At 37.2% G+C, this 25,748-nt stretch overlaps 1 protein-coding gene across 1 annotated transcript in view; it reads right to left on the reverse strand.

The window, feature by feature from the left end:
- The window catches only part of LOC150101341 (solute carrier family 35 member F6-like), a 243,151-nt gene that overhangs the window by 119,996 nt on the left and 97,407 nt on the right, over positions 1-25,748 (reverse strand). Inside the window, exon 7 of the mRNA XM_090400695.1 lies at positions 9,906-10,038. Coding sequence (XP_090256821.1) covers positions 9,906-10,038 — 133 coding nt within the window. The remainder of the gene's footprint in view (positions 1-9,905; positions 10,039-25,748) is intronic.

A 25,748-nucleotide genomic window follows, 5' to 3' on the forward strand; every position in this document is an offset into this window, starting at 1 on the left:
TTTATGGTTTGTGGTGAATACTAGCTTATAGTCCGTGTTTTTGAAAATGTAAAATCGCAACTACCCCACGCATCTAATAAATTACGCGAACTTTATGGCAAAATGCCGTCTTAACAATAATACAACAAAATCAGACTTCCCGACACGTATGGTCATCAAATTGCCATACATCCAAAACACATACAAGGCTTACAAATACATTTTCAAAAACACGGACTATAAGCTAGTATTCACCACAAACCATAAATTAGGAACTCTCCTAAAACCTACTAAATCTCTCACTCATAAAGAATTATTCGAACACCACAACGTAGTCTACAAATTTCCCTGTCAAAAAGACTGTGACGTCACCAACACGGGGCACTACAATTAGGTCGTTATGGACTAGACTACAAGAGCACTTCAGGGATTGCAATATTCCCATTCCAGAATATCTGAACACGAAAAAACATCGCAACATCAAAAAGAAAAACAAACCACAATATACAGGGAAGACTGAAATTGCAGCTCACGCCCTTGAACTAAAACACATTCCCCAAATTGACAAAGCTATAATCATTGACAAACAAGAAAACGAAATGATGCTTAGAATATCCAAAACTACTGCCATAAAATGCGATGGTAATTCTATCAACGTCCACTGCCCCTACCTAATTTCTGAATGTTGGACGTTCCAAAACTTACAAATTAAGCCACGCCTCCGGCCATTTAGCGACAACAAATGCCCAAATTTGGCAGATACATCTTACAGCCTTGACATAGCCCTACAGTTATTCCCACAAAGTTCTGCCGATGGTCAGACGATGACCGAAACAGTCCACACCCCGTAAACCCTTGCCCCAGTTTCCACATAAGGATTCCCTTCCCCTTCTTTCCCCCCCCCCCTCTCCCCACAACAAAATAATATATCATCATCATCATCATCATCATCATCAAATTCCTGTCATGTACCCTCAAGGGGTGTACAGGATATGACAGTACTACATGAAAAAATTACATCATTACTAACTTCCTATCTACAATTTTCCTCCAAATCAGTCTGTTACTTGTCAAAACTCCAACATTATCAGATCTTATATTTCTATCGTCTAAGGCACTTTGTACCGTATCAATCCACCTATATCTTGGTCTTCCTCTGGGTCGTTTTCCAGCCAACCTGGCAGAGAACACTTGTTTTGCTAATCTTTCTTTGCCCATTCTATTTAAGTGACCATACCATCTGAGATTAGCTCTGCTAACGCATTCCTGGATGCTGACAATGTCAAGTTCTTTCCTAATATCCTCATTTTAAATATGATATTGCCATTGATGCCATCTGTTCACGCCTCTAATCTTTCTCAGGACTCTCATATCTGCGGTCTCTAGTCTTTGGTCAAGTGTTTTACTTCTGACCCAGCTCTCAGATCCATAAGTTAAAACTGGTTTGAACACAGTCTTGTATACAGCTAATTTAGTGTTCCGACTAATTTCTTTCTTATTCCATATGAATTTATTCAATTGACTTCCCACGATACCAGCTTTGCTGATTCTGTTGTCTATTTCTATATTTAGTTTACCATCTTCAGTAAAAATTGTGCCTAAGTAACTGAAATGTTTTACTTGTTCCACAGGTTCTCCATTCACAACACAGTTGACATTTTCAATGATTCTGCCTATTTTCATTGTCTTTGTCTTTTTATTGCTGACCTTCATACCATATCTATTACAACAGTTATTCAATTTAGTCAGAGAATCTTGCAGACTTGTAGCGGATTTATTTAGAAGTATAACATCATCCGCATAAAGCAAAGAGCTGACATTAACATCTCCAATTTTGATATCAGGTTTAATACCACATTCCTTCATAATGTGATCCATATAGATAATGAATAACAGAGGGGATAATGTACATCCTTGTCTCACACCAGATTTAACATTAAACCATCTTCCTGTACTTCCTTCAATTCTAACTGCTGACTCACAACTCAAATAAAGACTAAGTATTGCTTGATATAATGCCCCATTGACACCATATAACTGCAGCGTTTTGAATAGCTTCTCTCTTGGCACCTTGTCATATGCCTTTTCCAAATCGACAAAACTTAAATACAGATCTTTGTTATATTCCCATGCTTTCTCGACTATTTGTCGTAAAGTGAAGATCTGATCCTGACAGGCTCTATTTGGCCTGAATCCAGCTTGTTCTTCACCAAGCTTTTCTTCCACAATTCTTCTCAACCGTTTCTCAAGAATACTTGCATAGATCTTGCCATTAACACTCAGTAGGGAAATACCTCTGTAATTCTCACATTCAGTTTTATTTCCCTTTTTATATATGGGTACTATGAGAGCTCTACTCCAATCATCGGGAATTCGTCCCTCTGTCCAGGCTTTCTGAACTATGCAGTGCAGCCACTGTAAGACTCTTATACCACCATACTCTAGCATTTCTGGTCGAATATCATCTACTCCTGCTGCCTTTCCACATTTCAAGCCTTTGATGGCTTTTTCTACTTCAAGTATGGATATGTATTCCTGACTGCATGCCTGGTCAGTGTTTTTTATCACTGTGCTGTCATCACTGCTTGTTTCATTTAGCAGTTTTTCAAAGTAATTACTCCATACTTCAAGGATATCTTTTTCTCCTGTTTTCATTTCACCTTTATCATCTCTAATTCCTTTTACAGCACTCTTTCCTCCATTCCTAAGCTTCTTCAACAACCTCCAGAATATTTTGCCACCTTCTTGATATTCATTTTCTATATTCTTGCCAAAGTCCTCCCATGACTTTTGTTTAGCTAGTTTTACACACTGTTTAGCTTTCTTACATTTGTCTCTGTATTCTGTAAGAGTAAAAGCTGACTTATTTGACAGGAACTTTTGATATGCTTTCTTCTTTTCCTTTACTGCCTCTTTAACTTCCTGTGTCCACCAGGGAGTTCTGATTTTTTTATCCTTGCACACAACCTCACCACATGCCTCTCTGGCAGAATCAATTAACGTTTCCTTCAGAGTTTGCCACTGAATCTCCAAGGTTTGATTCCTGTTCTCAAACTCTTTCATTTTCTTTTCAATAATATTTCTGTATTTTAGTCTACAGTTCACATCTGAGAGCTGCTCAACTTTTATTCGCTTTAAAACTTTCTTACATGTTATTCTCTTCAATATGAAATTCAATTTTATCCTGCTCAAGACTAAATAGTGATCACTTCCAATTTCAAATCCTCTGTACACTCTGGTGTCCTGCACCAGGGAGAAAACATCACTATCAACAATAACATAGTCAATGAGACTTTTCTTATTCCTAGCCTCTTCTCTCCATGTGAATTTGTGCACATTTTTATGTTGGAACATGGTGTTAGTAATAACCAGTCCATGTCCTGAGCAGAAATCCAACAGATATTTGCCATTATTATTAGCTTTGCTCTTTTCTCCAAATTTTCCCAAAATATTTTTGTATGTCTCAAAATCATTTCCTACTCTACTATTTAGATCCCCAACAAGGACCAACTTTTCCTTTTTCATTGTGTCAGTTGCTTTTTCTAAAGCCTCAAAAAATTCCTCCACTTCTACCTTAGTATAACCTTCTGTGGGACCATAGGCACAAATAAGTCTCATTGTCCAGTTCCCCATTCTCATATTTGCCCACATTACTCTACTTGAGACTGACTGCCATTCAAGAAGATTAGCCTCGTATTTTGTGTTGAATACTATGGCTACTCCTTCTTTTCCTTGATTGTCATTGCCTGAATATAACATTTTGTATTTATTGCTCAGAAAGATCTCACCAGTTTTGGTCTTTTTTGTTTCAGTCACCCCTATTATGTCGATCTATTACTTATCTAATTCCTCAGCTAGCTCCATTTCTTTGCCATTCAGGCTTCTTACGTTGATAGTACCGATCTTTAACTCTGGTGATGTTGAGTTGGGGTTTGTTTTCATATTTGTTCCAGTAGCTGACTTTTCGCTGTTCGCCCTGGTTCCCTGGCGAAAACAACGGGGGCCTTGTTTAACCGGGCGACGCCCCAGCCGGCATGAAATTTTGTCATGTTGTACCATCATTTTTTTTATTTTGGTTTAACCAATAAGAATACAATTTGGTCGGCTAAATCCCAAATTGCCAGCCCGTCCTCGTTCGTTCGGTATCAAAGTAGATACCCAACAGGGTGCACCACGAGAAGGTGAAGATTGGACATTAGGTCAGAAGCCCTGGTCGGTTCTCCGCATTCCTTTAAAGGCTATGTGGAGGTCTCCTCTCAGTTATACAGCTTTGACCCTTAAGCACCCCCAAAATAATATATATATATTTATATATATATATTATTAATAGTAACCCAGGTTCCCAAACTTATTTCCCGCGTCTCAAGTACATCCCCATGTTCTTTCCCTCTCTTCCCCCCCCCTTTTCAACAAGAGCTTGGATTTAGAAGGCATCTTTAAACCAAAGTCAAGGTATGTACATAATTTTTCCAAATTTTTTATTCTGCCATAATTGCCTTCTACACTCGCCCGTAATGCCTATTTTTTATTTTTTTTTTTTTGCCTCCTCCTTTTTAATAAAGCTACACCCAAGAGAATTACTATCTGATGTGAAATGGAAGTTTGATCTGATAGTACTGCTTTTTCAAATGAACCGCTTCCTGCAATGCTATCTTACTGCTCAGCGCCTACTTTTGCTGGATGCAATTTTTCTATCAGCAAATATTACTGTTGTTAATCTAATTAAATCTCCCTCCATCAACCAAGTCTCACAAATATGCCTATAATTTTTGTCCAAGTCAAATTTATTAATGTTAAATTCCTCACCTTTCTTCCTGATGCTTCTGGCATTAATATAGATGAACCGCAATATCTTCATTTGGATATCCTGGCATCTTTTTTAATAACTAAACATTTAGATCTGAGACCAGAGAAATTATATTCAGCATTGTTTTAGTAGGGTAACTGCACATATGCTCATCTGCACACACACAACAAACAGCCTTAGTTTCCCTGATTTTGCACTTCCAGTCTCTCTAAACAAAACTTTCTCCAGGCAATTATCTCTAAATCTATTCAAGTGCAATCCATTAGCCATACACCAGTCCTTCAACCATCAAATATATTTCATACAGCTAAAAATTACATGCCATTACTTTTACACAACTTCATTCCTATCATAACTTGACAATGGCAATTTTTAAAATCAACTTCTTTTTTTACTTCTTCCAGTAACTGTTTCATATTCTCTTGCATTCCATACCTGTCACTTTTAAATAATTCATACCTGCCAAAAAAAACTGTTAACCCTTTCTCCCTCAGCATTCTAACATCATCACTAATATCTTTAAACTTACCACCAGGCAACATAATTTTGTCAAGAACTTATGAAACACATTTCTGATCATGAAATCATCATATACTGTTTTCTTGCTCTCTCCCTCACTCTTCACTTGCCAGATACTTCTCCAGTTAAGTGAATTAATGAATGCTATGTCTTATGAAAAGCTATGTGAGCCCACTATTTCTCTCATTATTGCAACCTTGCCATTTTCCTCATCTTCCGCCACTTCTTTCACATTACCGTTCCTTTAACTCACACCCCATCATTTTGTATTCAGTTCAATTTCACTCACTTCTGCAACCATTTCAATATACATTCATCACAGAGCAATTCTGCTTTTGATACAATCTATGCTTCTATTCACTCACTCATTTTTGCAGCACTTTCAACATTCTTACTTTTCAACATTCTTTCAACAATTTCACTTTCTACCCACAAATATATCATATATGGGATGCTTAAGGGTCAAAGCTGTCTAACTGAGAGGAGACCTCCACATAACCTTTAAAGGAATGCACAGAACCGACCAGGGCTTCTGACCTAACGTCTAATCCTCACCTTCTCGTGGTGCACCCTTTTGGGCATCTACCTGGATACTGAACGAATGAGGATGGGCTGGATATCTGAGATTTAGACTGGCTTAAACCAAAACACAAAATGATGATACAACATGACAAAATTTCATGCTGGCTGGAGCGTCGCCCAGTTAAACAAGGCCCCCCATTGTTTTCGGCAGGGCAACCACCGAAAAGTCAACTACTGGAATGAACCATAAAACACATCCCAACTCAATATCACCAGAGTTGAAGATCAACATAAGAAGCCTGAATGGCAAAGAACTGGAGCTAGCTGAGGAATTAGATAAGTACCAGATCGATATAATAGGGGTGACTGAAACAAAAAAGAGAAAAACTGTGAGACCTTTCTGAGCAATAAATACAAAATGTTATATTCAGACAATGACAATCAAGGAAAAGAAGGAGTAGCCATAGTATTCAACACAAAATACAAGGCCAATGTTCTTGAATGGCAAGCAGTCTCAAGTAGAGTGATATGGGCAAATATCAGAATGGGCAACTGGACAATGAGACTTATTTGTGAATATGGTCCCACAGAAGGCTCTACAAAGATAGAAGTGGAAGAATTTTTTGAGGCTCTAGAGAAAGCAACTGACACAATGAAAAAGGAAAAGTTGGTCCTTGTTGGGGATCTAAATAGCAGAGTAGGAAGTGATTGTCAGACATACAAAAATATTTTGGGAAAATTTGGAGAAAAGAGCAAAGCTAATAATAATGGCAAATACTTGTTGGATTTCTGCTCAGGACATGGATTGGTTATAACTAACACCATGTTCCAACATAAAAATATGCTCAAATTCACATGGAGAGAAGAAGCAAGGAATAAGAAAAGTCTCATTGACTATTATTGTTGATAGTGATGTTTTCTCCCTGGTGCAGGACACCTGAGTGTATACAGAGGATTTGAAATTGGAAGTGATCACTATTTAGTCTTGAGCAGGATAAAACTGAATTTCATATTGAAAAGAATGACATGTAAGAAAGTTTTAAAACGAATAAAAGTTGAGCAGCTCTCAGATGTTAACTGTAGACTAAAATATACAAACATTATTCAAGAAAAAATGAAAGAGTTTGAGAACAAGAACCAAACATTGGAGATTCAGTGGCAAGCCTTGAAGAAAACCCTGATTGATCCCAGTATGTGATGGGGTTGTCTGCAAGGATAGAAAAATCAGAACTCCATGGTGGACAAAGGAAGTTAAAAAGGCAGTGAAGGAAAAGATGAAAGCATATCAAAAGTTCCTGGCAAATAAGTCAGCTTGTGCTGTTAGAGATAAATGTAAGAAAGCTAAACACTGTGTAAAACTAGCTACACAAAAGTCATGGGAGGAGTTTGGCAACAACATAGAAAATAAATATCAAGAAGTGGCAAAATATTATGGAGGTTGTTGAAGAAGCTTAGAAATTTAGAAAAGAGTGCTGTAAAAGGAGTTAGAGATGATAAAGATGACACAAAAACAGAAGAAAAAGATATCCTTGAAGTATTGGGTAATTACTTTGAAAAATTGCTAAATGAAACAAGCAGTGATAGCACAGTGGTAAAAAATACTCAACAAGCAAACAGTCAGGAATACATATCCATACTTGAAGTAGAAAAAGCCATCAAAGGCTTGAAATGAAATGTGGAAAAAAAAAGTAGATGATATTCGACCAGAAATGCTGAAGTATGGTGATATAAAAGTCTTACAGTACCTGCACTGCATAGTTCAGAGGGCGTCGACAGAGGGACAAATTCCTGATGATTGGAGTACAGCTCTCATAGTACCCATATATAAAAAGGGAAATAAAACTGAATATGAGAATTACAGAGGTATTTCCCTACTGAGTGTGCCTGGTAAGATTTATGCAAGTATACTTGAGAAATGGTTGAGAAGAATTGTGGAAGAAAAGCTTGGTGAAGAACAAGCTGTATTCAATCCGAATAGAGGCTGTTTAGACTATTTATCTTAAAATCAAGATCAGATCTTCATTTTAAGACAAATAGTCGAGAAATCATGGGAATATAACAAAGATCTGTATTTAAGTTTTGTCGATTTGGAAAAGGCATATGACAAGGTGCCAAGAGGGAGAGAAGCTATTCAATACGTTACAGTTATATGGTGTTAATGGGGCATTATATCAAGCAATACTTAGTCTTTATTTGAATTGTAAATCAGAAGTTAGGAATGAAGGAAGTACAGGAAGATGGTTTAATGTTAAATCTGGTGTGAGACAAAGATGTACATTACTTCCTCTTTTATTCATTATCTATATGGATCACATTTTGAAGGAAAGTGTTATTAAGCCTGATATCAGGATTGGAGATGTTAATGTTGAAAGTTTATTTTTCACTTGGTTAGACTATAATAAATTTAGTTTAATCCTTTATCCAAGTGAGAGCAAACAAAGTTTGCGCCTGAAAATATCTTCAGGACTGAATATGGTGTTGTACTATCTTACCTGGGATAGGAGTGTTGGTAGCTTGCTCTACTTTTGCTGCAAGTTGCCTGGTGTTGTACTACCTACACAGGTAAGATAGTACAACACCATATTCAGTCCTGAAGATATTTTCAGGTGCAAACTTTGTTTGCTCTCACTTGGATAAAGGATTAAACTAAATTTATTATTTAGATGTTAATGTCAGCTCTGCTTTATGCAGATGATGTTATACTTCTAAATAAATCTGCTACAAGTCTGCAAGATTCCCTGACTAAATTGAATAACTGTTGTAATAGATATGGTATGAAGGTCAGCAATAAAAAGACAAAGACAATGAAAATAGGCAGAATCGTTGAAAATGTCAACTGCGTTGTGAATGGAGAATCTGTGGAACAAGTAAAAAATTTCAGCTACTTAGGTAAGATTTTTAGTGAAGATGGTAAATTACATATGGAAATAGACAACAGAATCAACAAAGCTCTGACAATGTCAAGTTCTTTCCGAATATCTTCATTTTTAATATAATATTGTCATGGTATGGTAGGAAGTCTACTGAATAAGTTCATATGGTATAAGAGAGAAATTAGTCAGAACACTAAATTAGCTGTATACAAGACAGTGTTCAAACCAGTTTTAACATATGGATCTGAGAGCAGAGTCAGAAGTAAAACACTTGACTAAAGACTAGAGACCGCAGATATGAGAGTCCTGAGAAAGATTAGAGGCGTGAACAGATGGCATTAATGGCAATATCATATTAAAAACAAGGATATTAGGAAAGAACTTGACATTGTCAGCATCCAGGAATGCATTAGCAGAGCTAATCTCAGGTGGTATGGTCACTTAAATAGAATGGGCAAGGAAAGATTAGCAAAACAAGTGTTCTCTGCCAAGTTGGCAGGAAAAAGGCCCAGAGGAAGACCAAGATATAGATGGATTGATATGGTACAAAGTACCTTAGACGATAGAAATATAAGATCTGATGATGTTGGAGTCTTGACAAGTAACAGACTGATTTGGAGGAAAATTGTAGATAGGAAGTTAATGATGATGTAAATTTTTCATGTAGTACTATCATATCCTGTACACCCCTTTAGGGTACATGGCAGGAATTTGATGATGATGATGATATATATATATATATATATATATATATATATACACACCTCATTTCACAAAGTCCTTCATTAAATTTCATTAGCACTGTTTTGTCACCATTAGCAGCACAGTAATAATAAATATGCATATAACAATAAATTTATGAATGATACCCACTAACTCAGATAAATACTGCAAATTGAGCTAAAACAATCTTAAAAACCAAATCTAACATAAATTACATAGTATTACTAGTTATGAAATGAAGCATATTATTTTTCAGATTCTGTTGCAACAAGTTATATATGATATTAAGCATAACTCATGTTTTTTTTAATATGTTCCAAGAAGTGATGGATGGACTAACCTAATTCAATATTTCATAAAGTTTGATGGACAGGAAACCAGTTATAATTAATAAAAATCTGCACTAGAGAAGGAATGTATAGATAGTAATGAATGTCAAGTAGAAATATTTTACATCTATTTATTTTGAAACTAAAAATTACCTAAGATGATTTTTTTGCTTGTATGATGCTCTTCTCTGAATACAGAAGACAGCCCAACGAATAATAGCCCAATAACTGTTACAGCAATTCCAAGCCACTGAAGTCCTCGCAACTTTCGTTTCAAGAAAAGTTTCTAGAATTTAATAAGAAAGTCTTTTTATTTTTTAAAACATTACATACATTTTCAACTGTCATAATTTAAATGTTTATTTGCATATATGAGCAAAACTTCAGATGCATTTTTATTTAACTACACTAAGTGGATTTTAATAACAAATTATCATAAGAACTCCACAGAATAATGGATTTTACTTAGTTCAATTATGTTCCCCCCCCCCCAAATACTGCTGAGCTTTGGTAACTAAAGTTATGTGAAAAACAAATACAGCAAGTTTAATGACATTAAACCACTATTAACTGACAAAGTCTTGCTAGGAGTTAGTATCATCTTCAATCTTGATCACAGTTATTATCTTTTGTCAATTAAAAAATTATTAAATGCATCCATTCCCTTTTTTAAATGTGATTTTTTATTTGAGATGATAGTCATTATATTTGTAGTTAAAATGAAAAAAAATGCAAATTGCAATATTGTTGTGTCCTGAATAAGCTATGAACGTTTATTATAAAATATTCAGGTCACAACCTTAAATACAACTAAGGCAGAGAATAGGAAACGTTGGCAATAGGATAAGTGTAAGCTGTTTACAAGTACAAAACACTTAAAATTTAGGAATTTCATGAATTTGTATAATAAGCTTTTATATTTTATATATAATCTGTATTAAGTGTGAACCAGTTATAGAGATCCATATAAGCTGGCAAATCCATTTGATAAAACCAGTCTCTAGTATTAAATTAGCAAGGCCTATGAGACAGGGTTCAAGGGTCACTTTTGCCATCCTGCATTATGGAAAAGAAGGGAGGGAGAGAGGTATTGGAAAAGGAAACCTAAGCGTCTTCCAAGAAAGGAAGGCAGACACACGTGCGAAAAAAAAATAGAGGGAGCTAAGGTGATCGACGTTAGCACACGTGACCGCGTTGGCGCGAATCGCGAAGTTCGAGATTTGCCGAGAGGAAAGAGTTAAACAAAAAGACCTTGCAAGCACGATTCCAGATCTTTTTTCCTGGATTCCTGGTTCCTGATCTTTCAGAGAGCGGTCGAGCTCGTCTTCATCGAGGGAAGTTCCTGGCTTATCGCGGAAGGCATTTGGATCGTCTGTCGTAGCGTTGGTATTGGGCCTAGCTATATCCATGCACTGGATAGCTGAGTGACGTCGTGCAACGGACAAACCAAATTGATGCCGTTCCAATCAAGGCGATGTCACCTTGCCGACCCCCCCGGTTTCTCGGGGAGATTCTACTCGCACAGATCTATGGAAGATATCCTCTAAAGCGACTATATTAGCCTTGATGACTAGACAAGGCAGGAACAAGCTTTAAGAATTCAAGGACAGACATGGTAATGTAGATTTTTGAAATACTAATTCCAGTTATAGAAGAGTGTGAATTCCTTGTGAGGACATTTGTATTGGACTGAACTTAAGGGACTGTAAGAGTAGCCTACAACTAGGCATAGGTCCGAAACAGTGATAAGATTTGTTGGCCCACGAGGCCGAGTAGATATCTGATTATGTTAAACTTAATGTGTAAATTGTGCTATTGTGTTAACTGATGGCCACGTGTATCAGAATGGCATGATGATGAATTTTATACTTTATGATTGAATTAGTGTTATTTGCAATTTAGTACGTGTGATTAGTATAAATTAATTAGAAACCTTTGAACTAAATTTGAGTGCTACCATATTAACCTGCTTGAATTGTATTATTATGTATCACCTTAAAGCTCATTAAATTGTTTCATTCATGTACTTGCCTGATCTGCTTATGTTATATGAATTCAAAACTACCGTTCATAAAATCACCAATGAACTAAGCGGGATAAACCCATGAGTATAAATATATTAAGCAAGCCACAACTGTGAGAAAGAAATAAGTAAGCGGAGGAATAAGATTAATCTTGATCAAATTATCATTGTCTCTCTGAAGGGGTCACCCTGAGCAAGAATCCTTTCTATCCTAGGTATTAGCTGGCACAGCAAAAGAAATAAATGTGTTAATACTTATAGGGTGAACTCCATCAGATTGTTGTGTGATAAATTGACGTTTAGAGCATAGAGAGGCCAATAAGACTGCAGAGATCCTAAGAAATATATTAATTTGATAAGAGACAAAAGAGTTACATACATGTGTGAGAGAGAAAGGAAAAATAAGTAAAGATTAGTCGTGAGCTTGCTATAAGAACGAGGATAGGTTATAAGAACCATTATAACAAATGGCGCAGCCGGTAGGATAAAAGAAAGATATAAAACAACAGAAGTTAATCTAAATGATTAGAGTATAAACGTATTATAACAAATAAGTAGAGATAAATAATAAAAGAGAAACATTATAACAATATCAAGCCACTATAGGTCAGTGATGTACAATGTACAGCCTCTCCCAGTCAAGTCAACTCTGTCTTCTCGTGGTGTCACTTGTTTCTATTAAAGGGACTCTGGTGAAAACGAGTAGTCCTGCTGCAAAAGGATACCTTGCTAGATAGAGGAAATGCCAACTAGTCCTAGGTGGAAGATGACTTTCAATGCCTGGTGAAATACAACTATCTTGCATAATGGGAACCTGAAGTGGACATTGCCATGCTTGGTTCCTAGAGCAAGGTTCTAATTTCTCTTTCAACATACAACATAAGTGATACTCTTCAAGGGCATGCCAAACATACTGCAGGGATCCAGTACCTCCCTCATCTCCAGGGGTACAGCAGTAAAGAGGGTACTTTGAAGATACTGCTATGCAAAAGCTGGCTGCCAATTAGTGCATGGACCAAACCAGATGGTAATGTGTCTTTTAGGAGGCTTCCTGATCAAGTGGTGCATAATCTCATTGCTGACTATACTGCCAGGTCATGCCAAGAGAGAGGCTGTGTAATGGTATTAGGGGGATGTCAAGGCTACATTGTTGTTTGGAGACCAGATGCTCTCTGAATGGGCAACATGTTCAAGAATCTATTTTCTCCCACTACATGTTTCCCTTCCCTTTTTCTCCTCAATTTTTGTAACATTAAACATGACACAAAGCCTAAATAGATACAGTGTCTCTGCAGTTCAACAAAAAGATAAGCCTCCCTCTAAAATTTAAAAAAAAAAATCAATCTTAAAAATCACACAAAAAAACCCCCTTTCATATTCACTTTATCAACATCCGTGGCATCAACAGTAACTTAAATGACGTGCATCATCATTTTCAGTCATCCAAACCTGATATTCTGTTTCTGACTGAACCCCAAATTTCTACTAAATTAACCACAGCTCATCTTATAACTGTCTAAATTACACTCTGAATGACTCCTTCTGCCACAAGGGAGGTGCTTTTTGTGCATCCTGATATTCCTTACAAAATGATGTCTAATGTAGATTCTCACCTTTTTGACCTCCAGTGACTTAAAATTTCTTTGCCACCACATTTTGTTTCATTCATCAGCTGTCTCTACCATTCTCCCACAATTTCATTCATTCAAAATTTCCAAACAGTGAAGTACTTCTTGGCAATTTTAATGTCCACAACTCTAATTTGCTTCCTTTTTCAAATTTCACTGACAAAGCTAGAAGAGAAGCAGAGATTTTTTCTGTAAGCAATGACTTAAAACAGATGCTTCATCTCCTTATCAGAATTCCTGACAATCAGCTTCACTCACCCAACACTAGATTTCTTCCAAACTAGTTCCCCTTCCAGGTACTCTGTTCAGATGACTGCTCCACTTGATAATTCAGACCAAAATCTCATCCAAGTTTCATCTTTCTTTGGTGGAATGTCCTTCCTTCAGCTATTCACAACCTTGCATTACAACAATGCCAAATGGGAGGACTTGCATGACTTTTACTCCCCTTTTCCATATTCAGACTGTTGTTTTCATTCTTCTGGTCCAGATACCTGCTGTGATCTTGTCACAGAAATAATCCATATCAGAATGGAAACTTTCATTCCTCATTCTGTTCAAATTTCCTAACCAATATCTAAACCAGGGTTCTGTAAGAAGTGTGAGAGGGCTGTCCAAGAAAAGTACATAGCCTTTCACAACTGGCTTGAGACCAAAACACCAGCCTCCTTCACAAAACACAGCCAAAACCAACTGACTTGAGACCAAATCACAGCCTCTGTCCTTTTACAATACTTGTAAAGCCACTATTAAAAGGCAAAGTCTAAATTCAACAAGGATAAATGTAGAAAACTCACTGCTTGTGCCACTGGCAGTAGTGCCAGTGGGTCCCTTATCTAAACTGTTGGGCATAATGTGTATCTGTCTGCGCTACCTCCTCTATCTTACGTAAGAGTGGCATTGTAACTTCACCTACAGACAAGGCTGATGTCTCGGCTCCATTCTTCTCTTCCAACTTCTCCACAGATGACCATGACAAATTACCTCCTTTGCCTAGAACATTGCATCTCATTCCTCCTGCAACCTTCTGCCAGAAAGACATCAAAAGAATCTTGAATAACCTGGATACCACAAAAGCAATTGGTCCTGAAGAAATCCAATCCACTGTGATCAAGAGTTGTGCTCCATTCTTTACTATCTGTTCACTAAACTGTACTCAGCTGGCATCCAGCCCACAGCATGGAAGAGAGCCCATATACAACCAGTTCCCAAAAAAGGGAATAAATGTTTGCCATCATGCTATCAACGTATTGCTCTCACATCAGTTTTGTTTAAAGTAGTAGAGAAGGTTATCAACAGTCGGCTTCTTCAATACCTTGAGAACTGCTATCTAATTAGTGACTACCAGTATGGATTTTGCCACTCCAGACCCACAGGAGATCTCCTGGCCTAAATCGCTCACATTTGGACCCATTACATGGAAAGGTTTGGAGAAACCTATGCTGTTGCTCTTGAAATTTCCAAAGCTTTTGATAGGGATCTGGCATCGAGGGTTTCTCAACAAGTTACCATCATTTGGGCTGCCTTTGTCCTTGTGTAAACGAATTGCAATTTTTCCTCAGATCAATCCCTATGTGTAATGGTCATTGGTATTCTCTCCTGAGACTTTCCTGTAAATACTGGTGTCCCTCAGGGCTGTTATTTCACCCTGATTGATATAAATGACCTGCTCTCATTTATATCAATCAGGATGAAATGACAGTCCTAAGGGACACTACAGCATTTAATCAAACTTGAGATGTTTGAACACTACAAGGCTTGTCATACAAGTTGGACAAGTGGAATGTGCTATCATCAACAAAACTATGAATAGGCTTTCAGTGTTCAAACATCTGAAGTTTGATCATCTATAATAAGTGCCCTGAACACTGATCTCCTCAGTATTCTTTAATTCTTTTGCATCAACATTTCTAGTCAACTTGAATGCTTCCAAAATGCAATTTTGCTTGTTTTCTCTTAAAAAAGACCTCAAGATTTTCTCCACTTACTTCTGATAATGATTCTTACTTCAAACTTTCTGGCACAATCATATCACTTCTATAGCACCATTCCAAAAAAAAAAAAAAAAAAAAAACTCAGCATACTCTGCTTAACAATTACTTACTCTATATAAATTCAATTAACATTAAAACACTGCTCTCCTGTTTGGATTGGTGGACCTAAAAATTCTTGATGTTGTTCAGAAAAAGCCAGTTCTGATGATTAATGACACGTCTCTTACAGACTCTCCTCAGCTACTTTCCCACTAAAGATCAGTTTCTGCATTGTGTCTATTCTACAGATATTTCCATGGTCATTGTTCAGCAAAATTGGCATCCATTATGCTTTCCATTTCTGCCAGCTCTACAAGAATTTGAGCAACAGCTACTCAATATCCTTTATAGTCAAAATGCATACTCACAGAACCTACTACTCCCAGTCATCTTTCATTCCTTCTACCTCAGTTCTGTGGAACAGTCTCTCTCTCTCCATGAAGCATTTCCAAAGGACTACAATCTCCAACAGTTCAAGAAGAATATTAACAGATTACTCTACTCCCGCTCACACATAGCATATTTGTTATATGCTCTTCTGCCTTTTTTGTGTAGGAGAAATATTAAAAAAATAAATAAAAATGACATAGTGGCGACTGGAATAAGTTGACCTAAATGTGTACTCATTTTACCATTTTCAAAGTGATTTCTCACGTTAATTTTGCCAAATGAAAGCTGTGCAGTTTTTAAGAGTTTTAATATCACTGCAACTTGTAAGTATTCTTTTAAGTGTCTCATAATAGTCTTTTTATTAATCCAGCATTGGCCACATGCAAGCACTCACCAGTGCCTACTGCAAAAGGTCAAATATGAGGGCAACAAATTTCCAATTATGACAAAGTGCTCCCAGCATGATTAATGCAGTGCAGCTGACGTGTGTTAATAAACTCAATGATGCTATCAAATGTCACAGCTGTAGGCTAAATATCATGGACACCAAAAAAAGGTCTTCTGTGTGATTTTTGTTGCCATTGGTCATATGTTCACCGCATAAAAATTGATGACTCACAACACAAACTCTCACAAAATTAAACCAGCTTTCTTTTGTTCCACTGTGCCTCCCTTTAGTAAAACAGTTCTTGAATTTAGAAAAACATATAGAAAGCCTGGAACAGCACCTAGATACCATCAGCCTGCATGAACAAGGATGATGACTTTGCCAACAACTGGAAAAAAAACGATGTAATGTGGAACATAGACTACAAAAGAGGAATTCTAGTGCCACTAATAGCCATCTTGGAAACAAAGTATTCTGTTTTTCTCCAACAGAATAGTCAGTTCATGCTGCATAGGGAACATGTATGACTTATAAAACAAACCCCCCACAGAGCCTTTAGGATCCACTTCAAGAATATATGTGGTCTCAGCTCCAATCTCAGTGTCCACTTCCATCTCCAGTCTGCAAATCTCCACTAGCTTTTCCTGATGGAAACTCAAATTTCAGTCTCTCCGAGCACTACTTATCTTAATTTTCCTAAATACACACTCTTTGACTCCTTTCAACTCAACAGGCGGCATTTGTGCATGCGTTCACTTTGATATACCAAGCTAGAGAGTATTCAATTTACAATCTTCTTTGCTCACTCTGTTCAAATTTATACGCTGTCTTTACTGTTCCCCAATGCCACCAACCACTTTGATCTTTTTGACTTCCTCTCCCTTAAAGTTGATTTTCCCCAACAGCAAGTTTACCTTTTTTGGAGATTTTAAGTTCATAATACCAACTGGCTTTCTTCCTCAATCTACACAGCAGATAGCAAAGCCAAGTCATTTGCCACCGCAAATGACCTTACACGTATTATTCACATGCCCACCAGAACACCAGATAACACAAACACTCTGGACCTCTTTCTCACTAGTGACCCCCCCCCCCCAAGTATATTGTAAAGGTTGAATATCTTAGATCATTCACAACACAACCTTGAGCTTGTCATCTCCCACTGAATACCTTCGTGATGTCTATGCCTCATTCCCTTGGTTGAATTATTGCCTTCAGACTTAAGCATATGCACTAAGCACATCACTGAAGTAATCCTCACTGGTATGGAAGCATATATTCCCATCCCTGAAGTAAGCCTTGGTTCTCCAAAAGTCATACAACTTGTACAATGCTGAACAAATTAAGAACCAAGCATACTGCAACTGGCTATCATCTAACTTCCCTTACTCCACAGATCAAAAGCAAAAAGAAGCTGCTGGAAAATCATCCACATATTGAAAATTGATTTCCAAAGAGCCAAAAGCAAGAACTTTGTGTTGTGCGCAAATGGCAATCATGCCTTCTGGTCTTATCTGCCAAAGCAATCAGCTATAATTTTTATCCAACACTACTACACCAAGATGTAGTAGTGGTTGGAGTAGTGTTGTAGTAGCTCTAGAGTATCATCACTCACAGAAAAATCAAACCTCCTGGCATCATATCTCAAATGCATGCATGGATGATTTTGATACATATCCCCAAGCCATTTCAAATGCACAATGTCACCCTCATGACCTTTCATCAGAAAATGATCAGAAAAATCCTGTCCAAATTCATCATCATCAAATTCCTGCCATGTACCCTAAAGGGGTGTACAGGATATGATAGTACTACATGAAAAATTTACATCATTATTAACTTCCTATCTAAAATTTTCCTCCAAATCAATCTGTTACTTGTCAAGACTCCAACATTATCAGATCTTATATTTCTATCATCTAAGGCACTTTTTACCGTATCAATCCACCTATATCTTGGTCGTCCTCTGAGTAGTTTTCCTGCCAACCTGGCAGAGAACACTTGTTTTGCTAATCTTTCACTCACCCATTCTGTTTAAGTGACCATACCACCTGAGATTAGCTCTGCTAATGCATTCCTGGATGCTGACAATGTAAAGTTCTTTCCTAATATCCTCGTTTTTAATATGATATTGCCACTGATGCCATCTGTTCGTGCCCCTAATCTTTCTCAGGACTCTCATATCTGCAGTCTCTAGTCTTTGGTCAAGTGTTTTACTTCTGACCCAGCTCTCAGATCCACAAGTTAAAAGTGGTTTGAACACTGTCTTGTATACAGCTAATTTAGTGTTCTGACTAATTTCTCTCTTATTCCACCTGTCCAAATTAGATACCAAAATTTCCCTGGTCCTGATGGCATTCCTTCAATTGTCCTTAAGAATGATGCTCCAGAGTTGACTCATGTTCTGTGTTGCATTTTTATGCTCTCTTATTTCACTGATATTTATCCTACACCTTGTAAACTAGCCCATGCACAACCACTTCCTATAAAGCGATAAAATCCTTGCCAAAATTACTGCCCCATCTGTCTTTCTCTCAACTCAGTCCTCTCCAAAGTAATGAAAAGGACCAACACCCAACTCCTATGCTACCAAGAAGATATCCACTAATAAATGACTGCCAGTATTGATTCTGCCACTGCTGATCAACATGGGATATGCTCACCTATGTCACCCACCTCTGGATAAGTACTGTACGTCCACAGATGCGAGACCCTTCAACACTTCTGCGTATGTCAGAAGGAGGAGAATCCATTCCGATAATAGAGTAATCACTCCATCTTGTGGGAAAGGTGTTTATTATTACACGTTGGAAAATTAACTTTTCTTTTATGAACATTGTAGTTTTTAAAGTGGTAACTATTTTACTTGCATAACAGCTGGAAAATTTTATGTATAAAGCATGTGATTTTGTGTGCTGGTGACCAATTCATACATCCTTTATTTCTTTCTCCCCTTTATCATGAACTGACCATTCTTGGCAATAGTCAAGAATAGTCAGTTCATGTTGACTATTATTGGCAATCTGCCAGCCCCTGGTTCGATGAACTGTAGGTGTACAATACTATAGAAAATTTTGGTTAATTCCAAGTGGCTGTATTTCATATCTCAAGGATTCCCCCCACTGGGTCTGGCACAAAGGTTTATTGAATAAGATCCTATCACTCAGTCTGTCCTGTGACTTCTGCAACTGGGTTGCCAGATTTCTCACTGGATGCACATTGCACATGATGGTGGATGGTTTCCTATCTTCTAACTATGCAACTAATGCTAGGACATCGATGAATTGCTCCAGTTGGCCACCAATCCAATTAACAGTTTTGCCGATGACAGTACACTACATTCTTCCTTCTCACTCGACAAACCTTGCACCAAACAAACCACCACAACTCATTGGGGCTTGAATAACCTTGCCAATTTCAATGCCTGCAAAACACAGTCCCACAAGAAAAAAACATATTTCGCAGCCCTACCTCAGACAACATCCAGAAGTTAAAACAATTGTAAGTATTCCAAATTGGCCGTCATTCCAGGTGGTTTAACAAAAAAACTCCAACCCCTTGATCTTGCAGTAAATAAACCATTCAAAGGCAATTTGCAGGCTAAGTGGGAAGACTGGATGATGAATGACATCCATGAATATAACAAAACAGGGCAGATGAAAAGAACGTAATATAAAGATATAGTTACATGGATTGTAGAAAGTTGGGCCGCTGTAAGTGAAAACTGTGTTAGAAATAGTTTCATTAAAGCACAAGGGAATGCAGTGGTGTCTGGTGACAATGATTATGAAGCTGAAGAAATAATAACTAAGGTAGAATACTTCTACCTTAGTTTTGTTATTACATTTGATTTACCTCTCATACCTTTCAAATGTATACCGAGCATGTTCATTTTTAACGAATTTAGACTTTTTTGTATAGATAATGTGCGCGTTATCTATCGAAAAATACGTAATTCTATCTAGTCTTTATGAACTTCCAAAAAGCTTTATTTTTTGACTTCAGTGCTTCTTTAACTCTCTCAATCAACCAGTGTGTTTGTTTTCTTTGTCTGGTTCCACTTGTTCATCCACACACACACACACACACACACACACACACACACACACACACACACACACACACACACATCTCTTCTGCTGTTCATACCATTACATCTTGAAATTTTTCCCATTCTTCATCTACATTATCTGTAATTAACTTATGGGTGATGGACATGATTTGGGACTCAAATTCTTGCTTTATCTCAGTTTATTTTCATTATCCACAGCTTCAGCTTTCTATCACTATTTTTTCTTGCCATATTTATTTTTCATACATATCTTAAAGGTGGCTATAATAAGTCAAATGGCAAAACTTTATATCCATGACGTCAGTGTTCCATTCTTTATCAAGGATGAAATATCTATTACCAATTTCAGCTCACCATCTAAACCATACCTTATTTTGTGACTTTGTCTTTTCTCAAACCAACCATTTTGAATTTTGAAATAATTTCTGATGCAAAAACCTAATTTTGTCCATCATTTCTTTATCCAAAACCAAACAGTTTTAAATTTTTTACTCCTCCTGATCTATTATTATTTGACACCTCCAGGGAGTCCAAGCCTCATCGAGGGAGGGCACCTACTCTACAACTCTCCATTTCCACCACTCAACTTCACCTACCTGTCATCCACCAACTGCATCATCTACACCAATGCCACCTACTGCCCACCACCACTGGTATTTTCACAGTCAATCACAAATATCCATGCCCACAGTGGGATTCGAAACCGCAGCCTTTTGGCTGGCAAAAAATCTATCTTCCCCAACCTGCACATTCAGATCACCTAAGATGATTATAATCTTATTTTGAATAACACTCTCAAAATGCTCCACAAATAATGTATTTTCCTCAATATCTAAAAAATGTTGTGGTGCATATATCTGAATATGTGAGATTTGTTTTACATCGCATTCAAATACAAGTCTCATTATCCTATCATTAATTCCATCACACTTAATAAGGCTTTCATTTACTTTTTACTGATAAAACTAACATCATTTTTTGACTAGTCATCTGCTCCTTTCCAAAACAAAACGTAGTTTCCACTTTCTTTCTTTTTTTTTTTTTTTTCATTTTGTCTACTCAAAACCAAAACGTCTAATTTTCTCTTCAGCAATACTGTTATATATATAATTGGTGGTATTTTGTTTATTTTTGACTGTTTTAGTCATCTATTATTACTTGATAAACTTTCAGAAATTTTTTTTGTTATGGCACCAATGCATACCAGAAAATGGCCACCAAGGCATCGATGTTGACTGATATCAACATGCAGGATTTAGTATGATGTAGCATGTGTTTAATGTCTTCATTGCCGAGAATGAATGGTTTGTGGTGTGAGGGTGAGAATTGAGAAAATATTTGTCAGAAATGTTTTGTAAGCGAGTATAAGAAATGCAAGTCATGCTGGAAGTGAAAGAATGAAGTGACTGATATTATGGATATAAGGCAAGACTGCCAATGTGTTGTGGAGAATGTAGTAGAAGCAGTGAATGATAGTGCACAAAATATGAATGAGAGGTTGAAGGAAGGGCTGAAAATAATAATGTAAATGATTATAAATGTAAATGAGATGCTAGCTTCGAAAGATATTGCATTCTTATGCGTATTCCTTCACAGGACAAAACATGAGCTCGAATGACTGGAGAAACAATGTGGTACAGAAGGATGGAGAATGAAAGAAAGAAAGAGTGAATGGGAAAAGCATAAACGTGCAAGAAATTGGGAGAAAAGAGATAGTTGTATGGGGGATTTGATGATAAGAGGTATACTTAATGAGAAAGTGACAAAAGTATGTTTTCCAGGTGCGAAGATAAGTGTGAAGCTTTAAGTTTGCAGAATGCACAAGTGAACTCATTAATTGTTTTGGCAGACACAAATGATTTGAAAGGTGAGAAATATTCAATGAGATACGATATGAAAGAGTTGTTAGAAGAAGCAAAAATGAAGAGTAAGAAAATAGACATTGTGAGTCTGTTGTCTCAGGATGACAGGATGGAATTGAGAAGAAAGACCACGACTGCCAATGAAAAGATTGTGCAGGAGGAATGGTGTGCAGTTTATAGATGTGTGGATTGCAGTGGTGTAGCTAGAGCTTTTGCAGTCCAGGGCAGTCCCCGAGTTTGACGCCCCTCTCAATACACACCAAAAATACTATAAAAAGTCAAAACGATGTATAGGGAAATAAATTAAAACAGTATGTTTATTTTGAAGTAAAACTTTAATTTCAACATTCTAAAATATTATTTTTCTTACTTTTCTGTTAGCAAAATCATCGATGACATTGGCAAAGTCTATTTTATAGTAAGTCTTAATCAATTTTATTTAAAAAAACTCCTCTCACAACTAGCAACACTTACAGCAATTGTGAAGAAAATTCGCAGTAGTATTACAATATTTGAAAATGAGTCCTCGAGACTGTATTTTAGAATTAACTGCAAAAATTCAAAAAGGTTCAAAGTACTGCCCGGGACGGACCACCCCCTCCCCAGCTATGCCTCTGGTGGATTGAATTTAATGGATGTAAGGACCTGTATTTGACTGATCAACTGCACTTAAATGATTTCAGAGTTAGGTGCTTGGAGAAAATGTTGTTCAGTGAAAGTTTGAAAGTGCAAAACAGGGAAACTAGAAAAATTAGGGGGGAAGCCATCAAGCATGTGTCTAACCACCCCTGGGATAGATAAGTATGAGTGCAGGAATGATTATGAAGAGCCGGATGTGAATCTGAATGGGCAGATAATGACATTATGTAATGGTAACTGTCGGCCCAAGGGGGTGTTGAAATGCATGTACATCAATGCCTTTCAGAAACATTTAATCAGAAATAAAGGAGAAGTTTTTAACACTGGTCAGCTCAACTTAGCCAAAAATTGTTGACATCAGCAAGACTTGGTTGTCATAGATGATGCAGTTACAAGGATAGAATGTAATGGCTATTCTATTTTCAGAGAAGGTAGAAGAAATAGGACAGGAGAAGAGGTATTATTAATGATAACTCAAGAACTTCAACCAACAAAATAGAAGTTAAGGAAGATTGTAGATCTGATGGAAATAGTTCATTTGAAGCTGGTGTGAGATAGAGGCCAACAGGACAAAATATATCGTTAGTTGCTGCTATAGACCTGGGAGTCCAGAAGAAAATGTGGATGCCCCAATACATCAGCAGATTAGCACAATGAGTGCAGGCTGAGCAATTATCATGGGGGACTTCAACTGTGGTGATATAGATTGGAAGAAAGAAAAGGCACATGGCAAAATGGAAATGGAATTTATACAGTCACTAAGAGATAATTACATGAAACAGCATTTGATGGAAGGGACTAGGGATTTGAGAGTGCTGGATCTGATAATATCAGAAGATCTATCTATAATTGCAGTAGTAACTCTACCACTGATTAGGGAAAGTGGCCATGCAGTCTTGTCCTGGAGGTTACTCAACATGTGGAAATTCAAGTCAAGGAAGGGTTTATTAGGAACTACAAAGCTGGTGATTATGACAGACTTAGGAGGCAACTTGGAGCAGTGCCATGGCATAAGAAACTACATGGAATGAATATCATTAGTTCATGGGGAGTGGTCAAGGATTGTTTGAGCGAGGCAATATCAGAGTGCATACCCAAGATCAGGAGGATAAATTGAGCAGGGTTTAAATGGATGGCCAGCAATATAAAGCAGGAGCTGGAAAAAAAAAACTGTGGAAGGAATATAAACAACAAGGTGATCACAGTATGCCCATGAGCAGTATAAAGCACAAACAAGAAGGGGTAACAAGTATGGTAAGGAAACTTAAATCAGATTTCGAGAGAAAATTAGCTAAGCAGGCCAAAGTGAATCCAAAAGAGTTTCTTGCTACATAACAAGTAAGAGAAATAACTTACTTCTGTCACTTTCCTATCTAAGTAGGAAAGTGACAGAAGAAGAAGAAATAGTTCAGTTACTAAGTGTTCACTTTGCAAGGGTATATCATCCAGGTGGTGATTTTGCAGTTACTGAAGTGATAGAGACCGATGTGAGTATTGAGGTAGATTAACAGGAGGTACTCAGTATATTGAAAAATTATTGATGTGAATATAGCAGTGAGTCTGAATGGTATGTCTGCTCATGTGCTACAATAATGTGAACGTGAACTGGCTGTGCCTCTGACAAAGTTGTTTAATCTAAGTCTCAGTTTTGGCAAGGTTCCAAGGGAGTGGAAAGTGGATAAGCTAGTTCCACTACATAAAGGTGGCTCCAAGACAGAAGAAACAAATTACAGATTAATTAGTATCTCTGGAATGGTGATTAAAGTATTGGAAAAGTTGGTTAGAAGTAAAATTCAGGAATGGGAAGATGGGGGCAGCATGGCTTTGTAAAAGGTAGATCATGCCTCAGTCATCTATTCACATTTTATAATAAGGTGACAACAGAATTGGATAAAGGAAACGGCTACACTATGATGCTGCTGGACTATGGAAAGGCATTTGAAAAACTATTACGTAAGTTGGAGCAAATGGGAATGGATACGAGGCTGATGGCATTGATGGGGGGGGGGGGGGCAGCTGATACACAGGCATCAAAGGGTGGTGTATGGTGGAGTGGAATCAGTGCGAATGAGGGTGACTAGTGGAGTTCCCCAGGACTCTTTACTAGGACCACTACTCTTTAATTTGTGTATTAATGATATAGCAGAAAATTTGAAGGGGAACATTCAGTTGTTTGCCAATGGTGCAAAACTAGGGAGGGCAATAGTTGATAAAGGTGATGTAGATATCTTACAAGATGATTAAATAAATTGGCAGTGTTGGCAAAGGACAATGGTTATCAATTCACTGTTGTAAAATGTAAGGTAATGAACTTTGCAAGAGTTAGCAAAATAGCTCAGAGGATTATTTGAATGCTGAAGAACACACTGACAAGTAAAGATAGAGAGGTTATTATCCCTCTTTATAAGACTATGACTGGCCATATGTTGACTACTGTGCACAGATATGGTCACCTGCGTTTCTTGGTAATCAGGAGGTGGTGGAAAAGATTCAGAGACGAGTGACCAAGCTGGTGACACGTTTGTGAGGATGTGTGTAGGTTGCAGAGTTTAGCTGAGAGGCAGAAGAGAGAGAGGATATGATAAAAACTTATAAGTTACTAAAGGGATACCATAAGATTGACAGAGAAGAAATTTTCAATACTGTACATGGGGAGTAGGGGAAAAACAAGGGGTCATATCTGGACGTTATCTAAAAGTGTCGTTAGTAACGGTGTGCAGACTAGGTTCTTTTCTTGGAGAGTGGTGAATGAGTGGAATGGATTGCAAGAGGCAGTTGTGAGCACACTAACAGTGATGTTTAAGCAGATGTATGATAGATATTGTGTTAATGGATAGAGTGGGTCTCCCACGATAAGTCTTTTGACTCCATGGAGTGTTCATATATATAATAATAACATCCACTAACTCTTCATCTTTACCTATAAGCATTAATATGTTCAATGTTCCTATTCTCAATTTC

This window comes from Typopeltis vanoorti, chromosome 11, assembly GCF_054136105.1.
Source record: "Typopeltis vanoorti isolate ZY-2024b chromosome 11, IOZ_Tvanoo_1.0, whole genome shotgun sequence".
In the NCBI taxonomy this organism is placed as follows: Eukaryota; Metazoa; Arthropoda; class Arachnida; order Uropygi; family Thelyphonidae; genus Typopeltis; species Typopeltis vanoorti.